Here is a 21,226-nt window from a genome sequence, read left to right on the forward strand (position 1 = left end):
TTTTGAACACACAAGTTTTTTTTTAATTGAAAAAATGATTGTAGAAAGTTTCAGATACAAGCATACCTCATTTTATTGCTCTTTGCTTCATTGCCCTTTGCAGATATTGTGTTTTTTACAAACTGAAGGTGTGTGACTACCCTGTATTAAGCAAATCTATGGGCACCATTTTTCCAACAGCATTTGCTTAGTTCATATCTTTGTGTCACATTTTGGTAATTCTTGCAATATTTTAAATCCTTCACCAGCAAAAAAAAATTATGACTCACTGAAGGCTCAGTTGATGGTTAGCATTTATTTAGCAATAAAATATTTTAAATTAAGGTATGTACATTGTTTTTTTAGATGTAATGGTATTGCGCACTTAACAGAGTGCAGTATAGTAAAAACATAACTTTTATATGCTCTGGGAAACCAAAACATTTGTGTAACTTGCTTTATTGCATTTATTTGCTTTCTTGCCATGGTTTGGAACCGAACCCACGATATCTCCAGGGTATGCCTGTAAATCCATAAACACATGTAGTATCTGAAGCCACTAAAGGCAGTTGGGTACCACCGCTTTTGGATAAATTTCTATGGATTTCTATTTTCCATAGAATGTGCTTTAGTGACAATGTATCAGAAGTATCAGGGGGAAAAGCATTAAGAAATAAAAGTGTTGCTAAGATGAGTACCTGTCTTGTGCGTTCCACTTGCAATGATCAGCATGGTGTGCCAGTTGGAAACACAATCTTCCTGCCTATGACTAACAGCAGTAGAAAGCCCGTCTTACTTTTCTCCAGAAACTAGTTTAAATAGGGGTGCAGAATCTAAAGAATAAAATAAGACAAAAAGGCAGGATTAAGGTATTCCTTTATTTTCCCAAAGAACCTGAGTTTATGGTACAACTAACAGTCCATTTTTAGATAAATGATTTCCACAGGGATCAGAAAAGCTTAAATTGCATGTGGATTAAGTAATGATAAAGTTTGTAAAGGAAAGGGCTATACAGAAAATAGGCCTGCATAAAAATGAATGTGACCTTAAAGAAGCAAAACTAGCACTAGCTATGCTATCTGTATTTAGGTAAAATGTCCAAACCTCAAAACAAAATACACTACTAGATTAAGTGTCTCAAAGCTTGCAAAGATAACTTAAATGTAGTATAAAGGTAATTCACGTAGAGATCTTGTCTTATTAATTTTCCAAATCACATCATGAACTGATTTTTTTATGAAATGCTTCGCAAAATAAAAAAAAGTATCGGTAGTTCATTTGTTATCAAGTTATTTCATATTTTTATGTTTCAGTTTCTGTTAGAATGTGCACAATGGAGTGATCAATCAATTCAAATGTAGCTGCCTTCTGATAAATCCATAACAAAAGAATCTTATGATTGTGTTTGCTAAAGATATGCTGTTGGTAACACTTGTTCATTTAAGATTTTTTAAACGTCTCATGTGTGTATTGCTTCTTATTCCTTTAGTGGTTATTAAGGTAAAGGGCAATATGACAACCTTAGTAATTATAGACCTTGGAATTACTTATTATTTTCTGAAAATATATATCCTAAGAGTGAATGATGAAAGCTCTGCTTGACCTTCTGATATTCTTTTCTGAAGGTGGAAATTTGAAAGAGGGATTATTTCTATATCTTTTTCCTAGATGTAGTTTCCATCAAGTATCATTCAATTTGAATTTTTTTTTCTTTTTTGTTTTCTCCACACACTTAAATTTCAGTTATTTTTTGCTTCATTAAAAGGAATAGAAGGAATTAACAAAAGAAGAGCTTTTTTCCCCCTAAAAATCAGAGATAAATGCTAGAAAAATACAAGCTACTTGAAGCTTATAAAATATGAGCAAGAAGCGTCTCTGCATAATTTCAAATCTTGATATATTTAAGTTTAATTTTCTTTATTAGTGATAAAACATTTTATTTTTGAATATATTTCATCTTGAGGAAAATAGCTTTATTCTAATGTATTTTCAATCTGATCGTCAAGTATCTTTCCCATGATGTCTTTTTATCTTCTGAAAACCTTAAAAAGTTGAAAAGAGGACATGATTTGGCATGTGAGAGTAAATGCCTTGAGATATTTTTTAAATTATGAAAAATGCTGACTGAAAAGTAAAAACAGATTTTGAAATAATTTATTTTCAGAAATATTGGCAGCTTATTCTCTACTTTCAAATGAACAACATGGTAGGGGTTTGTTTCTGTTTCAGAGAGACAATTTAACAATACTGCTTCCCTGTTTTACTAGAAAAATTAACATTGAATAGGCTCATAATAACAGTTTTAATAAATTCAGATCATCACCTCAGGATATTAATAACCTGATTTGTTTTGAAGTATTAAACAAAGAAATATACTGGGAAACATAAACTTAGCAAGTTTTACATATCAATCATAAAATACTGCAGCATAATTTTTAATTTATTCACGCTTTTATTAATTTTTTCATTCCCATTCTTTCTTTCATTTACTGATCCTTAACTGTATATCAGAATTCAAGATCAGTACTAAGCATACAAAATTTATTAAGACAAAGTCCTTGAGTTCAAGGAACTCATAAATTACTGGGTAGAAGTTTAACGTGAATTGCAAAGCAGGATAACTGCCATGTATAGTAATTTTCACAAGGAGCTGGGGAAACTGAGCAGAAAGAGGAAGAGCAGGAAGGACACAGAAAATGTTTCAAAGAGAAAATCATTTAGAATCAGATCCTGAAAATGAGTAGAGATGACCATTAAAGGGGCAAGAGAGGTACGTCGGGAAGAAGTAGTACTCTTAACAGTTTATAAACATTTCAAAATCTGCAAAAGTTTTATTGTCACTGGAGTATGAAATGCAGAAAACTGCTAACAGGTAAGTCCTACTAAGGAATTCGGGTTTGACTTCCACCGACTTTTGGATTCCGGAAGCATTTTAAGTGAGAATTACACCGTCAGCTTTGAGTTTCAGAACATTAGTTGGCTGTGGTATCGAGGAATAACTGGGAGAAAATGTAAGTGATACTGAAGTTGTAAAAAGAAATAAACTAATAGGGAAATTGAGCAAGAAAGGTCATCTCAGTATATTTCCCCATTTCTGACTTGAGTTTTTAGGGCATGATTGTACCATTAATCAAACTAGGAGGGTTAAAAAGAGGGAAAAAAGCTTTCAAGAAGAAAGTCCTTGAAATATTGGTCCTTACCAATATTTATTAATTACCTCACATATGTAAGATACCATGTTGCTCACAAGAATACAATGGGATATAAGGAACGTCTTTGATATATATATATTTTTTAGCCTAGATGGGGAGTAATATATAATTTAGCATGTAAAATTTCAGAATAGATGTGGTAGCTTCCCGATGAGTGCTATAGGTAGTAAACCCCAAATATAGTCAGAGAATGAACAGATTGTATTTACCTTAACAGGTGGGAAAATTAGTAAATAGATTTATAGATGAGTAGAGGAAAATAAGTCTGAATGAATGGATTTTGCATTCAAGCAGAAGTCTTGAATGGTGGGCAAAAGCATTATACAAGAAAATAATTACAGGTTTTTGTACAGGTGAGATATCAAGAGGTTTGGTAAGATTAATATAGCAATGTATAGGTGGTATTTTGTGCAGTTAGCTGGAAGCAGGAACACCATTTAGACTATTAAAATAACACAAGTAAGAGATGTATGTTGAAATGGGTTGACATTTCTCCTTTTAAAGGGTAATGATGCTTTCAGGATTCAGAGGAACTCATTTTAACGGAGTAAAAGATATGATAGTTAATAATTTACTTTTGCCAATAGGATTATTCCATCCCTTCCCCCAAATATTCTGTCGATTTGCAGGGGCAAACTTACTTCCACTTGTATTTAAGGAGAAATGAGAAGAGGTATACAGGTTTTGACATGTCAGAAAAAATTATGTAACTTGTGACAGTTAGAAATTGAAGGTACCTTAGAGATCATGTTATTTAGAGCTTAATTTTACAAATAGCAACGGGGGGGGCGGCTTTAAATACTTGTCAAAGATCAAAGAATGAATTAGAGGCAGATTTGGGAATAAAATGAAACTGTTCCCTGTCCAATCTTTTACTCTACCAATTTAGATCTGAGGGGAAAGAGATGCAAATAAAGAAAAAAGAAAGCAAAGTGTGAAGACTTCCAAAGAATTTGAAATATTCAGTAGCATAAGTTTAAATTTGAAGATAATGAATAAATAAGAATCCTTCTGGCCCTTAAGATCTAGATGAACTTACCCTGGACCTCATCCCTATTCTAGTGCAGGAGTTTAAAATGCTGCCTACATTCCCATTAATTGTCAGGGGAAGAGGGCAGGCGGACAGATACTCATGCTCTCTTAACGTCCTTTGCCTCGTGCCTCCTATTATTTCTTCCGTCCCATATAGAGCTGGGTGTGACATTCATTCCCTTCTTTGTCCCTCTCCAAAAAAAAGCTCAAAAAATACAAAGATCATGGTAGATTTTATTGAAAAACTGAAAGCACTAGGAGATCTCATTGGCAAACATCGAGACAAATAACAATAGAATTTAACTCAACAATATTTCTACTCCTCTTTAGCTTCTTTTCGCACAGAGTGCCCCAGTCTTTCTTCATTCCTTTGTTCCCAATCCACCTGGCTTTTCTCTTTTTTACCTTTCCTTCTGGTTCTCCAGAACAGCAAGCACTCTGCGCCAGACCTTAGCCTCATCCGTCGCAGCCTTTCGAGCAGCACATACAGGCCCTAGTGAGGACTGCTCTCCTTCTAGGCAGCTTTCTGCTGCTGTGTTCTTCATCTTACTTCCAAACCAAAGAAAACATTTATTTATTCAACAACTTCAGAGAGACATACTAATGAATGTCTATATTATACTAGATAAAAGTGCTAGGAAGTGGAACTACAGGAGTGAAAAAGGCTCCTGATCTCAAATAGAATAATAATTAAAAAGAAAATATTGTAAAGTGTCTTTCAATTTAACTAACCAAGTAATTTATATGCATTTAATAGCACAGGATCAAACTTGAAGATAATGAATAAACAGGAATATTTTTGCCCCTGAAATCTACATGAATTCACCCTAGACTTCAGCCCTATTCCACTATAGCAATTTAAAATGCTGTCTAGCAGTTCTACCCACCACCAGAGCCTCCCATCAAGCCTCTTAGATACCCTCAACCACCAGAGGGCAGACAACAGAAGCAAGAAAAACTACAATCCTGCAGCCTGTGGACCAAAAACCACAGTTACAGAAAGATAGACAAGATGAAAAGGCAGAGGGCTATGTACCAGATGAAGGAACAAGAAAAAACCCCAGAAAAACAACTAAATGAAGTGGAGATAGGCAACCTTCCAGAAAAAGAATTCAGAATAATGATAGTGAAGATGATCCAGGACCTCGGAATAAGAATGGAGGCAAAGACTGAGAAGATGCAAGAAATGATTAACAAAGACCTAGAAGAATTAAAGAACAAACAAACAGAGATGACCAATACAATAACTGAAATGAAAACTACACTAGAAGGAATCAATACCAGAATAACTGAGGCAGAAGAACGGATAAGTGACCTGGAAGACAGAATGGTGGAATTCACTGCTGCGGAACAGACTAAAGAAAAAAGAATGAAAAGAAATGAAGACAGCCTAAGAGACCTCTGGGACAACATTAAACGCAACAACATTCGCATTATAGGGGTCCCAGAAGGAGAAGAGAGAGAGAAAGGACCAGAGAAAATATTTGAAGAGATTATAGTCGAAAACTTCCCTAACATGGGAAAGGAAATAGCCACCCAAGTCCAGGAAGCGCAGAGAGTCCCATACAGAATAAACCCAAGGAGAAACACGCCGAGACACATAGTAATCAAAGTGGCAAAAATTAAAGACAAAGAAAAATTATTGAAAGCAGCAAGGGAAAAACGACAAATAACATACAAGGGAACTCCCATAAGGTTAACAGCTGATTTCTCAGCAGAAACTCTGCAAGCCAGAAGGGAGTGGCATGATATACTTAAAGTGATGAAAGGGAAGAACCTACAACCAAGATTACTCTACCCGGCAAGGATCTCATTTAGATTTGATGGAGAAATCAAAAGTTTTACAGACAAGCAAAAGCTAAGAGAATTCAGCACCACCAAACCAGCTCTACAACAAATGCTAAAGGAACTTCTCTAAGTGGGAAGCACAAGAGAAGAAAAGGACCTACAAAAACAAACCCAAAACAATTAAGAAAATGGTCATAGGAACCTACATAATGATCCAGGGATCAATCCAAGAAGAAGATATAACAATTATAAATATATATGCACCCAACATAGGAGCACCTCAATACATAAGGCAACTGCTAACAGCTATAAAAGAGGAAATCGACAGTAAAACAATAATAGTGGGGGACTTTAACACTTCACTTACACCAATGGACAGATCATCCAAAATGAAAATAAATAAGGAAACAGAAGCTTTAAATGACACAATAGACCAGATAGATTTAATTGATATATATAGGACATTCCATCCAAAAACAGCAGATTACACGTTCTTCTCAAGTGCGCACGGAACATTCTCCAGGATAGATCACATCTTGGGTCACAAATCAAGCCTCAGTAAATTTAAGAAAATTGAAATCATATCAAGCATCTTTTCTGACCACAACGCTATGAGATTAGAAATGAATTACAGGGAAAAAAACGTAAAAAGGACAAACACATGGAGGCTAAACAATACGTTACTAAATAACCAAGAGATCACTGAAGAAATCAAAGAGGAAATAAAAAACTACCTAGAGACAAATGACAATGAAAACAAGACGATCCAAAACCTGTGGGATGCAGCAAAAGGAGTTCTAAGAGGAAAGCTTATAGTTATACAAGCCTACCTCAAGAAACAAGAAAAATCTCAAATAAACAATCTAACCTTACACCTAAAGGAACTAGAGAAAGAAGAACAAACAAAACCCAAAGTTAGCAGAAGGAAAGAAATCATAAAGATCAGAGCAGAAATAAATGAAATAGAAACAAAGAAAACAATAGCAAAGATCAATAAAACTAAAAGTTGGTTCTTTGAGAAGATAAACAAAATTGATAAGCCATTAGCCAGACTCATCAAGAAAAAGAGGGAGAGGACTCAAATCAATAAAATCAGAAATGAAAAAGGAGAAGTTACAACAGACACCGCAGAAATACAAAGCATCCTAAGAGACTACTACAAGCAACTTTATGCCAATAAAATGGACAACCTGGAAGAAATGGACAAATTCTTAGAAAGGTATACCCTTCCAAGACTGAATCAGGAAGAAATAGAAAATATGAACAGACCAATCACAAGTAATGAAATTGAAACTGTGATTAAAAGTCTTCCAACAAACAAAAGTCCAGGACCAGATGGCTTCACAGGTGAATTCTATCAAACATTTAGAGAAGAGCTAACACCCATCCTTCTCAAACTCTTCCAAAAAATTGCAGAGGAAGGAACACTCCCAAACTCATTCTATGAGGCCACCATCACCCTGATACCAAAACCAGACAGACACTACAAAAAAAGAAAATTACAGACCAATATCACTGATGAATATAGATGCAAAAATCCTCAACAAAATACTAGCAAACAGAATCCAACAACACATTAAAAGGATCATACACCACGATCAAGTGGGATTTATCCCAGGGATGCAAGGATTCTTCAATATACGCAAATCAATCAATGTGATACACCATATTAACAAATTGAAGAATAAAAACCATATGATCATCTCAATAGATGCAGAAAAAGCTTTTGACAAAATTCAACACCCATTTCTGATAAAAACTCTCCAGAAAGTGGGCATAGAGGGAACCTACCTCAACATAATAAAGGCCATATATGACAAACCCACAGCAAACATCATTCTCAATGGTGAAAAACTGAAAGCATTTCCTCTAAGATCAGGAACGAGACAAGGATGTCCACTCTCACCACTATTATTCAACATAGTTTTGGAAGTCCTAGCCACGGCAATCAGAGAAGAAAAAGAAATAAAAGGAATACAAATTGGAAAAGAAGAAGTAAAACTGTCACTGTTTGCGGATGACATGATACTATACATAGAGAATCCTAAAACTGCCACCAGAAAACTGCTAGAGCTAATTAATGAATATGGTAAAGTTGCAGGATACAAAATTAATGCACAGAAATCTCTTGCATTCCTATACACTAATGATGAAAAATCTGAAAGAGAAATTATGGAAACACTCCCATTTACCATTGCAACAAAAAGAATAAAATACTTAGGAATAAACCTACCTAGGGAGACAAAAGACCTGTATGCAGAAAACTATAAGACACTGATGAAAGAAATTAAAGATGATACCAACAGATGGAGAGATATACCATGTTCTTGGATTGGAAGAATCAACATTGTGAAAATGAGTATACTACCCAAAGCAATCTACAGATTCAATGCAATCCCTATCAAATTACCAATGGCATTTTTTACGGAGCTAGAACAAATCATCTTAAAATTTGTATGGAGACACAAAAGACCCCGAATAGCCAAAGCAGTCTTGAGGCAAAAAAATGGAGCTGGAGGAATCAGACTCCCTGACTTCAGACTCTACTACAAAGCTACAGTAATCAAGACAATATGGTACTGGCACAAAAACAGAAACATAGATCAATGGAACAAGATAGAAAGCCCAGAGATTAACCCACGCACCTATGGTCAACTAATCTATGACAAAGGAGGCAAAGATATACAATGGAGAAAAGACAGTCTCTTCAATAAGTGGTGCTGGGAAAACTGGACAGCTACATGTAAAAGAATGAAATTAGAATACTCCCTAACACCATACACAAAAATAAACTCAAAATGGATTAGAGACCTAAATATAAGACTGGACACTATAAAACTCTTAGAGGAAAACATAGGAAGAACACTCTTTGACATAAATCACAGCAAGATCTTTTTTGATCCACCTCCTAGAGTAATGGAAATAAAAACAAAAATAAACAAGTGGGACCTAATGAAACTTCAAAGCTTTTGCACAGCAAAGGAAACCATAAACAAGACGAAAAGACAACCCTCAGAATGGGAGAAAATATTTGCAAATGAATCAACGGACAAAGGATTAATCTCCAAAATATATAAACAGCTCATTCAGCTCAATATCAAAGAAACAAACACCCCAATCCAAAAATGGGCAGAAGACCTAAATAGACATTTCTCCAAAGAAGACATACAGACGGCCATGAAGCACATGAAAAGATGCTCAACATCACTAATTATTAGAGAAATGCAAATCAAAACTACAATGAGGTATCACCTCACTCCTGTTAGAATGGGCATCATCAGAAAATCTACAAACAACAAATGCTGGAGAGGGTGTGGAGAAAAGGGAACCCTCTTGCACTGTTGGTGGGAATGTAAATTGATACAGCCACTATGGAGAACAATATGGAGGTTCCTTAAAAAACTAAAAATAGAATTACCATATGACCCAGCAATCCCACTACTGGGCATATACCCAGAGAAAACCGTAATTCAAAAAGACACATGCACCCGAATGTTCATTGCAGCACTATTTACAATAGCCAGGTCATGGAAGCAACCTAAATGCCCATCAACAGATGAATGGATAAAGAAATTGTGGTACATATATACAATGGAATATTACTCAGCCATAAAAAGGAACGAAATTGAGTCATTTGTTGAGACGTGGATGGATCTAGAGACTGTCATACAGAGTGAAGTAAGTCAGAAAGAGAAAAACAAATATCGTATATTAATGCATGTATGTGGAACCTAGAAAAATGGTACAGATGAGCCAGTTTGCAGGGCAGAAGTTGAGACACAGATGTAGAGAATGGACATATGGACACCAAGGGGGGAAAACTGAGGTGAGGTGGGGATGGTGGTGTGCTGAATTGGGCGATTGGGATTGACATGTATACACTGATGTGTATAAAATTGATGCCTAATAAGAACCTGCAAAAAAAAAAAAATAAATAAAATAAAATAAAATGCTGTCTACTGTTGATTAATTTTTTGATTATTTAAGTCTCCTAACAATCCCATGGATTAGATAAGAGAGGTGGTATGGTTGACATTACTCAGATTCCTCTACCTTAAGTTTTTAGGTTTGAATTCTTACCAATTCATGACTAAAATTTCACTTTGAGAAGAGAAATATTCTAAGGAATGATGCCCTGTACTACACTTTCTTTAACTTTTCCTTTGATTTTTGAATGGAAACTAAAACCCTGGTAGAGTTAATGACTGTTTTACCTACTCCAATTATTCAAATGATGCATTTCTATTATATCCTGCACAAAGAACTAGTAAGTGTAAAACATGAAAAAAATCATCATCCATCCACTTTAGTTATTACTAAAGGGTCTACTATGCATTTTTGTTTTCATGTTTCCTCAATTTTTTAGATATTATGATGAAGTTCAATTAAAAGTAAGATCATGCTGGACATTTTTTTAGAAGAAACTTCGTTCTCAGAGCTTATTTGAGCATTGATTGATCTTATCTGGTACCTAAGCGGCCGCATTAGAGAATTCCTTGATTTAGTGAAGAGAGTTTTGATTAATAAAATGCATTTAATATTTAACATTCAAGAATATCTTTTCAGTGTCTAAATTGCAGATTTCAAAATTCAGCATGAGACTATGTTACTTGAAGCTATGACATTTTGGGAATAGAGATTTCACATATTAATGAGTAGACCCATGCTGGGACATTAACTCTACAGATACAACGTGTACATCTTCTGTGGCTGACTTTCATAAAGGAAATTGATAGAGAGAGGGAATTAAGGAATACTGAATTCTTAGAGTGAACCAGGTATCCTATTTAATTAAAACCTAACCCAAGGGCTTCCCTGGTGGCGCAGTGGTTGAGAATCTGCCTGCCAATGCAGGGGACACGGGTTCGAGCCCTGGTCTGGGAAGATCCCACATGCCGCGGAGCAACTGGGCCCGTGAGCCACAATTACTGAGCCTGCGCGTCTGGAGCCTGTGCTCCGCAACAAGAGAGGCCGCGATAGTGAGAGGCCCGCGCACCGCGATGAAGAGTGGCCCCTGCTTGCCACAACTAGAGAAAGCCCTTGCACAAAACGAAGACCCAACACAGCCGTAAATAAATAAAAATTTTTTAAAAAAAGTAAGAGCAGTGGCAGATTTGGCCTACGAATTAAAAAAAAAAAAACCTAACCCAAACTGCAAGGTTGGCATTACTATACGTATTTGTATCGATGGAAATTGAAGTTTGGAGAGATTAAATAACTTGCTCAACGTCACTTAGATGGAATGAAGGAGGTGGCATTGCTTCCCAAAATGGCTCATTTCAAAGTTCGTAGTGTGTCCATAAGAAAACCTGAACTCCAAGAGTCTAGCCTCATCGATAAGGTATTTAATTTCTCTGATTAGAGCATCCTCATTTTTCAAGTGTAAACAATCTATCATCTCTGTATATTAAAAATGTTGGTGAGAAAAAATGAGATAATTTATATAAAACTAATATTTCAAAGCATAGAGGTATTTTTGCCTTGCTTGTATATATATTACTGATCACAGGTTCTTCTACACGAACCCAATAACCCCATAAAATAGTATCTGAAATTAACCACAGTGGAAATCATGAAGCTGGTGGCTGGAGAGACGCTATATTTCACAGAATTTTTTTTCAGTTACTATGAAGTTGAGGACCTGGGAATACCAGGAATTTTTGGTTTCCTTTTCTTGTCCTGCCTTCTGAAGCAAATGCCTTCCCAAAGGATATATGGAGGCCAATGGGTTGATAATGAGTAGCTTAGAGTATAGCATTTAGCGTATAGATAGCCATACTAGGAGGGATACATAAATTTATTTTTAATGATGTTTTTAATTGGGCGAGATTATTTTGTGTTAGGCATTTGTAAAGAGTAGCTTATGGCTAAAACTGCTTTTAAGTATAAAGTAGGACCACAGTTCTTATATACTCTTTCTTCTTTCTAACAAAAAATATGCTATTCTTATTCTTTTGTTTAAAGGCTAGAAATTATCCTATGAATGAGATCCAGTGTTTTTTGACCATGAGGTTTGCCTGCATCATTTTTCCTGACCATGACAAGAGTTAACAGTCTATGTTTTCTCTATATCTTATAACATCGTCATCACTTTAAATTACCTGAAATATCTTTTAGCATCTATACAATCAAGCAAAACTGACATTGTGCCCTTTTGAACAGTCCTTTTCAAAAGCAATAAACAATAAATATTTATTTAGTCAACAAGTTTAAATATACATATTAATAAATGTCTATGTTATGTTCCTTTTTCTCCTTTTTCTGTCCCTCTTCCTTTCTGGTTTCCATGATTTCTATAACTTAAGATGTGAGAATTCATCACACATTTTTTTTTTTCCTGAAGTGAGGATAAAGCAGATCCTTTACCTTTTGTTCCAAATAAATGTTGACTAATGGTTAGATTTATTAGGTAAAATATATGATGCCCAGTTAATTTTGAATTTCAGACAAACAACAAATGATTTTTAGTATAAGTATATCCTCTGCAAGTATTGCATACTTATACTAAAATATGATTTTATGTTTAACTGAACTTCAAAATTAATTGTGCCCAATATTTTTAATTGCTAAGTCTGGCAACCCTACCAATAGTCTGATGTTTGTAAAATTTTCCCATTCATGGGAAATATATATTTATATATTTTTTTATTTTTTATGCTGTGAGAGTTTGTTTCTGCCTCAGATAGCTTTTATTTTTCCTCACTGATTTCCTTTTAAGATTATCATTGTTGCTTATTAATTGTTGCCTTTTGGCTCATTTTGGAACAAAAAGTGAGAGGATGAGATTAATTTTCTCATTATCTGGAAGTCTATAGCTAGTTAATTATTTATGATATTTTATGCAGTTTTCAATGTAGCCCCTTAGGTGGTATGATTATACATTTATTTCTTCAAGTATCTTTTTTTTTATCATCAATAGTTTTCTATATTGATATTTAGAATCAACACCTTTATCAGTCTTTCATCCTCATTGTAAAATTAAACTTTTGATAACTTTCTACTTTCACTTTCATTGATATATTCTGTACTAAGTTATTATACTATATGTGCCATTCTGTGTTTTAAAATAAATATTGCTACTGTTCTTTAATTATATTTCTGGCATCTTGTCTGGGAAGTTTTCAAAATTATAAAATAGTAGAAATTAACTTGTGAACTTTGCCCATGGATAGCTAGCCCACTTGGAAATTATATCTTATTTTAAAATGCCAAAGGGGTCTCTCCTTGAGACTTAGAAATTTGTGCCTTAGAATGTTGTTTCAAATGCCAGCCCCTCCACAGTCACAAAATCAGAGTTTTATCTAAAACTGTTACTTTACTTTCAAAGACCTATTTCTAAGAATTGTCCACTCACAGAAATAAAATATTTAAAAAACTACTGAAAGAGCAAGCTCCTTAAAGAAATAATTGCTCTAAATTTGTGAAAACAGTTAAATAAATAAACAGTATATGCCTTACATATCCTCTCTACGAAAAAACAAAACAAACAAACAAACAAAAAAAAACCACCAGCAACTAATAAAATCCAGTAAGAGGTCAACAAATGTGGATAGCTGTTAGCTTATAAACTGAAATCTGCAATCTAAGGAATTTACTGGAGCAGAACCTTGTACATTTACCCTTAGAACCATAATATAGATGTTACAGACTGAAAAAAACCTCTTCCTCTGTGATTCAAGATCAAGATCTGCGTTGCTGTTTTCTGTAGAGGAGTCCTCTGGTGATTCTAGCATATTTCCCTATATATACACTTATTTTTAAGGAATTTAAATGTTAGCTCTAACTTCCTGGTGGCAATTTTTTCATTGCTTATTGAATCAATATATTTTATATTGTTCTTCATGATAAGTAGAAGAAGCTTCACTTTGTAGGTGTAAAATTTGTATTTTTTATTTGCATTGTATTGTTGAGCTAGTGTTGGGGCCATTGATGGAGCAGCCATGACATTCTTACACCAAGATGTTTGAAGATGATTAAACCAAAAGAAAATAAAGTTTATTCTGAAGGAAATGATCTCATTTATGTAAAATTACAAAAGAAAAAAAAAGAAGGCTGTTTTTTCATCATCTTCAACGAGTGTTTTTGCATTTGATTTTTGGAAAGGAAAATCATTCTGTTTTGCTCAGTTAAATTAGAAAAAGCTCTGTCAACCTGGAAAATCAAATGGAGTCGATAAATGAAAGTTTAGATAGAGTATCATTCAACTACCTGAGCACATGACCTCTTCAGATAACTATGATCCCAGGTGAAGTCCACTCTAATGAACTCAAGCCGTTCATGGTTTTAGACTGAGCCTTAATTCCAGAAAGGTCAAAGTAAGGTGCCCTGTTCTCTGTAGTTCAATGATCACTCTAACTAAAGGCTAGTGCTGCTTGTGGGCAAATTGCTAAATGCCCTATGGACCTATGTCTTGAAACAATTAATACTATACTACATCAGAGCTCACTCTCCACATTTTCATTCAAGCTTTGCTGCTTGTAGAAAGAACTGAATATTGTGACCTATCCCTCCCTCAAATTCACTTACCTGGAAATAAAGAAAAGGGAAGGAAATGGATCTTGTTCTATGATCAGAAGGTGAAAATTCTCACTCAGTCTGAACTTTTATAAATAAGATCATCTTAAAAAGGGTCAACACGGTGGAACTTAGATTTACCCTCCTTGGCCCTTCACTACCTTAAACTCCTTTTCCAATTTTTCTCTTTTATTTTCTGTACTCCTATTTTCAATTGTCCCATTTTTAGAAGAATATTTGGTGCATAACAGTAGTAATGAAAACCAGTGTGTCTGTCCACTTGCTTATACTGACTCCTGGATTCACGTTATCCTCAGGCACTGAAGGAGCAGTGTTCGGGCACTCTGTCGAAACACCTCACATCAGAGCAGAACCTTCCCAAGACCTCAGGTAAGTCCTGGCATTTATACCTGTGTCATTGTTTCCACCACTGATGATGGTCCTTGATATATAAAGAACTAAAGCAGAAAATGTGCTACGTAACTGTATAAAGAATTGACATTCCCTGCCTACATGGTAAATAGATAATTGGATATTTCATTGAGGGCAAGAAAATGTGAGTTATTATTCTGTCCTTCTGTATATTTTTCCTTTACAAACATACAATGGATATAAAATAAACATATCGGACAGGAGGAGTGTGGAAAAAGAAAAGAAAAGGCAGTTATGAGGATGTTGAGGGGAGGACTAATACAAATAGGGATTTCAGAAAATCTGATATAGATAATGAAATATATGGCATGCATAGGCATAAAGAAAGGGGAGGCAGAGAGTGAGAGAAAGTTATAAATAGTCAGGGAGGCTTAAGTAGAGGGAAATCAGAAACAAATGTAAACAGTGATCAGTAAAAGGCAGAACTTAATTGCCCTGTGATACACTCCTCAATCTAATATTTCCAGTGGAATAAGCTCCATCTGTCAGTTTGAGAGGACAAAATTATAAGGTATTCTCCCCAGAATAATCATGGCAATCACTGATAAAACTTGAAATACTAAAATCTATTAACTTATCTATTGTTCTTAATTCAATAAATATATATTTAATATATACTTTATATATTTTATATAAAATTATACCTAACTTGTGTTAATCATCTTGTGATATATACATTTATCAAAATCATTATGTTGTATACCTTAAACCAATACAATGTTATATGCCAATAAAAAAAGATGTTTTCTCTAATTAATTTCAAATAGGTATCTTTTTTTTAACATCTTTATTGGAGTATAATTGCTTTACAATGGTGTGTTAGTTTCTGTTTTATAACAAAGTGAGTCAGCTATACATATACATATATCCCCATATCTCTTCCCTCTTGCGTCTCCCTCCCTCCCACCCTCCCTCTCCCGCCCCTCTAGGTGGTCACAAAGCACCGAGCTGATCTCCCTGTGCTATGCGGCTGCTTCCCACTAGCTATCCATTTTACATTTGGTAGTGTATATATGTCCATTTGCTATGATATGAAAAAAGACAACCCATATTGATATAAAAAAATAAATTACATATTTAAAATCATTTTTAAAGCTGAATTAAATTATTAACCTGAGAAATAGAGTCTTTGTCTTGAAACACAATAAAATTTTAAGCAAAATACCCATTTTATTTCATAAAGAGCAGGCTCAGCCCTTCCTATTTGGATGAGTGGGAAAAAATGCTCAAATAAAAATAGAAAAATAAAGTTGAAAAACGTTAATTAAAAAAGAAGTCATACTTTGGACTTCCCTGGTGGTGCAGTGGTTAAGAATCCGCCTGCCAATGCAGGGGACAGAGGTTTGAGCCCTGGTCCAGGAAGATCCCACATGCCATGGAGCAACTAAGCCTGTGCGCCACAACTACTGAACCTGCGCTCTAGAGCTCGCGAGCCACAACTACTGAGCCCACGTGCCACAACTACTGAAGCCTGCACACCTAGAGCCTGTGCTCCGCAACAAGAGAAGCCACTGCAATGAGAAGCCCGCGCACCGCAAGGAAGAGTAGCCCCTGCTCGCCACAACTAGAGAAAGCCCGCGCGCGGAAACAAAGACCCAACGCAGCCAAAAATAAATAAATTTATTTTTTAAAAGTCATACTTTTACAACAGTAAATATTGCAGACCTTTATAGTTCCATGATAAAATTCCTTAAGAAAACTCAGTTTTTCACTAGTTGAGTAGCCCAGATTCAAACAAGCTAGTTAAGAATAACAGGAGAAGGTGCCCCTCTTCATGTGATCAGGCATTAAAAAATAAGACAAATATAATAATTATTTACTTTATGCTGAAACCCCAAGGATTTAGGAGGGTTGAAGAATATGTGAAAACAGTGTCTCATAGTGTGTTATAGTCTTGATTTATGACTATTCTCAGTTAGGACCTCTACATTTTTGTATAAATTATCTTTTCCTTCTCTACTTAACAAGGTTGTGTTACCACTAGAACGGGATCTACATCTTCCTTGCTTATCTTTAGTTCAATAATAGCCAGCCACTCTATCTCACACATAATAGTTTTATTATAATTGGTTAATGTGAATTACTGAAACTTAGTAAAACTGAATAATGAGGATGCTAAATGCCTGTATATAAGGAATGTGGTGTCATTTGTTTTTGTATTACTAAGACACGTGACTAACATTGATTCCAACTGTTTTTGAGCTGTGTTTTAACATAGATACCAGAGTTTCATTCAATAAAAAAATTTTAATTACTAAGTTCTAAAAGAAACTTTTTTTTACTTCTAACGTTTTAGTAATTATGTACTCGTTTCACAGACTTTCATTATGAAAAGCCTATTGCCAAAAAAGGAAAAAGAACCAACTGCTATTTTAATTACTTTACTGACATGTCTCAACATTCATAAGTATGAATGTGAATTAAATTATAATTAGTATATCATGTCTCCAGTTTTTATTTTCTAATTATTCATAAATTATTTAAATATTGACCTAAGCGAGGCTTAGCTGCTAGTGCTAAAAGCAGATTGGCAGCCCCCAAGATGAGTGGTACTGATCTAAATTCCAAAACGGAAGCAGAAGCAAAGCACAGTAATGACGAGGTTATTCAATTATTCATTTGTGTACTGAAGATTAAAAGCAGTGTCTGAGGAGAGCCTTACAAGTCTTGCTGACAATTTTCCTTTCAGGGCAATAAGAAGTACCCTTAGTTGACACCTAAGTCTAATCAACAAGGTGACATCAGTTGACCAAGTAAATAAAATGTAATTTAGGGAGTAAGAAGCCATGTTGTCTTTGATTTTGCTTTTGTCAAGAATAAAAGACTTTAGAAAGAAACATTTCAAAAAGTTTACTGTAGAGTTTAGATAATATTTTGGTGTGGAAATGTAGTAGATTGCTATAATTTATTTACTCAACGGCTGTTTAATGAATGCTTACTGTGTGCCAAGGTCTGTGCTAGTCTTCATGTGCATTTTAACAATACAGGTGTAGATTTTCTTTAATTCTTTTTTATATAAGGTGATATTGTTTTTCGGCAGGGACTTATTTGTTAAAAGACTAAACAACAAATAGTAAGGACATCATAGCACTTTGCCTGAAATAGTCCAAGTATAAATGTTCTTTTTATTTTTTCTTAAATTAATATGTAGCTAAATTATTATAGTTCAATAGAATTTCTGCCCTCTTTGGTGAGAAGTGATAAAATCTATAATGTAATGCCCATTGTCCAAGGATTGTTTGGATCTGAGTTTCATTAACTGCTCCAAGAATAAGGCAAGAATTTAGACTTTGGTTTAGTAAAATGAGTTACTATTTAATGACATAATTGGCATCTTTTCATCATTTCCATTCTTATATGCATATAATTTAAAACTGAAATGTGAGGTTTGCAGGCTCCAAATTAATCTCTGGAAACATATAGCTTTGATTTACATAGTTCCCGTGTTCAAGGAAAAGCCACCATTTATTAAATGGTAAGGATTTTTCCCTGAGACAATTTGTCAATAAAGGGGTAAAATACTTTACTGGTATTTTTCCACCTATGAGAAAAAAATGGTAATAAAGTAGTATTTTTCTCCTCCCCACTTCCCTTCCACATACCTCTCCCTCTCTCCCCTTTTCCCTCTTCCTTCCCTTTCTTTCCTCCTTCCTTCCTTTTATTCTTTCATTCTATGTATGTTTGTATATTAGAGTTTGTAGCAAATGTGGATAACGAGAAGCTTGCCTTCGCTTCCAGTCATGGGAACAGGGAGCAAAAATTGACCTAGGGATTTGTTTGATCTAATTTGCAGGAAGAGACCATAAGGGGTGTGCAAGTGGGCAGGAAACAATACAAATGGTGGAAACAAAAACAATGTGATTTGCAGCTGAAAAAAACTCAGGGTAGCCCGAAGTGATAAGACAGTAAAAGTGGTAAGATAGTATAAGAATATATGTTCAGGTCACAGTTTGCATTGGATTGTTTTTTCTAAAAACACTTTTCTGTGCAATTCTCCGTTTATTTCATCCTTGAAATGGCAAATAATGAGTGCCAACTGTCTCTGTTACTGTATTAAATATTTAGCAAGAACAAGGCACATGATATTCAAGTTCTGCTTAAGTTTCCATTTAGTAATTGCATCGTGCAACTTAGTTTGAGAAGTCTAAATCATTTTCTCAGAATGTTGAGAATTCTGGAAATCTAGGTCACTCATTTTCAAATTTGAAAATTATGTAACACCTTAAAAACAAAATCTTGTTATGGCTTCGGTATCTAAACACCAAAACTGAATTGCTTGGAAAAAATAGTCAGCAGAGTGACTCGAGTTCAACATTAATCCTTCTCTCTACTATAATCCCTGTGTACCCACTATAAAAACTCCTCTGAAATGCACTGCTGTGATTACTATAATGCTATAAAAATGAACACAATTGTTCTTCACTAATTCCAGTGACTAATTGCATAGAAATTCACAAGTTTTGCCAATACATGTGGACTTCATTTTTCAACAGGCCTTTTAGAAAGTATTTTGTAATAAAATAAATAGTTTAAGTATATGTTGTAAACCCTCCTCAGTGGAAGCTTGAGAATTTCCATGCAAAAGAGAATCAGGGTATCATTTAACTGTTGATACTCAGTTACCAAAAGTCTACTTAGTAGATGGTTCTAGAAGAAAATCCAGGTTTAGTCTGATTCGAGTTCCAAGATCTGAGCCCAGGACATTCTAGAGGGATTCTAGGCTGATTTGAGAAGTGGAGGGTTCCTGGAGAAAACCAGTCCAACCAAAAACTGGCATTGTAAACTATATAAATTATTTTTCTTTATGATTTCTAGGCTTCAGTCTTGTTTCAAAGGTTTCCCTTTTCTAGAGTTGGATATTTCCTGGTTTTTTTCTTCTAATTTTGTTGTTTACTTTGTACACTAGGTCATTTCTTAGTTTTATATTTTGAGTAAATAAAATGGGAAATTATGTTCTGAATTTTCTTCCAATTTTCTATTGAAAATTACAGTCTATAATTTATTAGTTTTTATATTTTGAATAGATAAAACTGGAAATTATTCTTGCAGAGCATGTTAAGGATCTAATGTTATTTCTTCACTATGGATAGTCAATTTATTAAGCATCATTTATTAAATAACTTCATATTTTCCACCCCAAAATGATTGCTACAACTTGTCAAATATTAACTTCTCATAAATACTTGCCATCTGTTTTAGATTGTATTGTGTTTCATTGACCAAATTTCCATTTCTAATTTTGATATCATTTTTTAATTAAAATACCTTTATATTAAGTTCTAATTTTAAAAGGAAAATCTACTTTATGTTCATTTAACAAATCTGGTAATTATCACACATATTTTTCCCCTCAAAATATTTTGACATAAAGTTTTAAGTTTCAAGAGACTCTACTGAGATTCTTGTTGGAATTTTATTACATATATTTATTATTTTTGATATATTGGAATTTTCATGATATGGAAGTATAAATATGAGCTTATTTTTATCCAGGAATACCTCAAACTCTTGAATTTTCAGGTAAAGTAAAGAATATCAGATGTCCTTTATAGGTATTCCTTTCCTGGAAGTAATTGTAAAATACAGACTTTGAATAATATAGCATTTATATTAATATAGTGATTTAGCAACAGGAATTACATATTTTTATAGTATCCCTGTATGTCTTTAATATCTTTATTGCATTGTAATACAGTCAATAACAGTCAAATATTAACATCAATTAACAGTTTTCCTATTTAGATTTTCATAGTATACAGTTCTACAAATTTTACCAAAAAAAAAAAAGATAATCCTATAAGATCTGTGAACACACTTTCTTTCCTGACATCGTATTATGAAAATTCTCAAACATACTACATGTTGAGAGTATCTTATAGAAAGCACCTATATAACCCCCAGCTAGATTCTCCTAGTATCATTTTTCTGTATGTCTTTAGTTATGTATACATTTCCACTGTCCATCCACCAGAATATCTTAATTTTTATGCATTCGAACATAAGTTGTATAAATCTGTACACTTTTCCTGATCACTTCAGCATGTACATCATTAACTAGTAGCCAAGATCACTTACAGTTTCTTTCCTTTTGTTGTAAAATAATTATGCAATGACATTCACAAAGCCTAAATGCATATTTGCTGGGTTTTGAAAAATGCGTACACCTGTGTAACCCAAATTCTTGTCAAGATATAAAACATTATCATCACTCAAGAAAGTTCCCTCATTTCCTTCCTGGTAAACCCCCACCACTACGCACCAGAAGCAAA

At 34.2% G+C, this 21,226-nt stretch overlaps 1 protein-coding gene across 3 annotated transcripts in view; it reads left to right on the top strand.

Moving 5' to 3' along the window:
• SGCZ (sarcoglycan zeta) overlaps positions 1-21,226 on the top strand; it is a 312,358-nt gene that overhangs the window by 279,057 nt on the left and 12,075 nt on the right. For all 3 annotated transcript variants that reach the window (XM_068532068.1, XM_068532071.1, XM_068532069.1), the window contains one exon: positions 14,843-14,915. In XM_068532068.1, the coding sequence (XP_068388169.1) occupies positions 14,843-14,915 (73 nt within the window). The remainder of the gene's footprint in view (positions 1-14,842; positions 14,916-21,226) is intronic.

This window comes from Eschrichtius robustus, chromosome 21, assembly GCF_028021215.1.
Source record: "Eschrichtius robustus isolate mEscRob2 chromosome 21, mEscRob2.pri, whole genome shotgun sequence".
Taxonomy (NCBI): Eukaryota; Metazoa; Chordata; class Mammalia; order Artiodactyla; family Eschrichtiidae; genus Eschrichtius; species Eschrichtius robustus.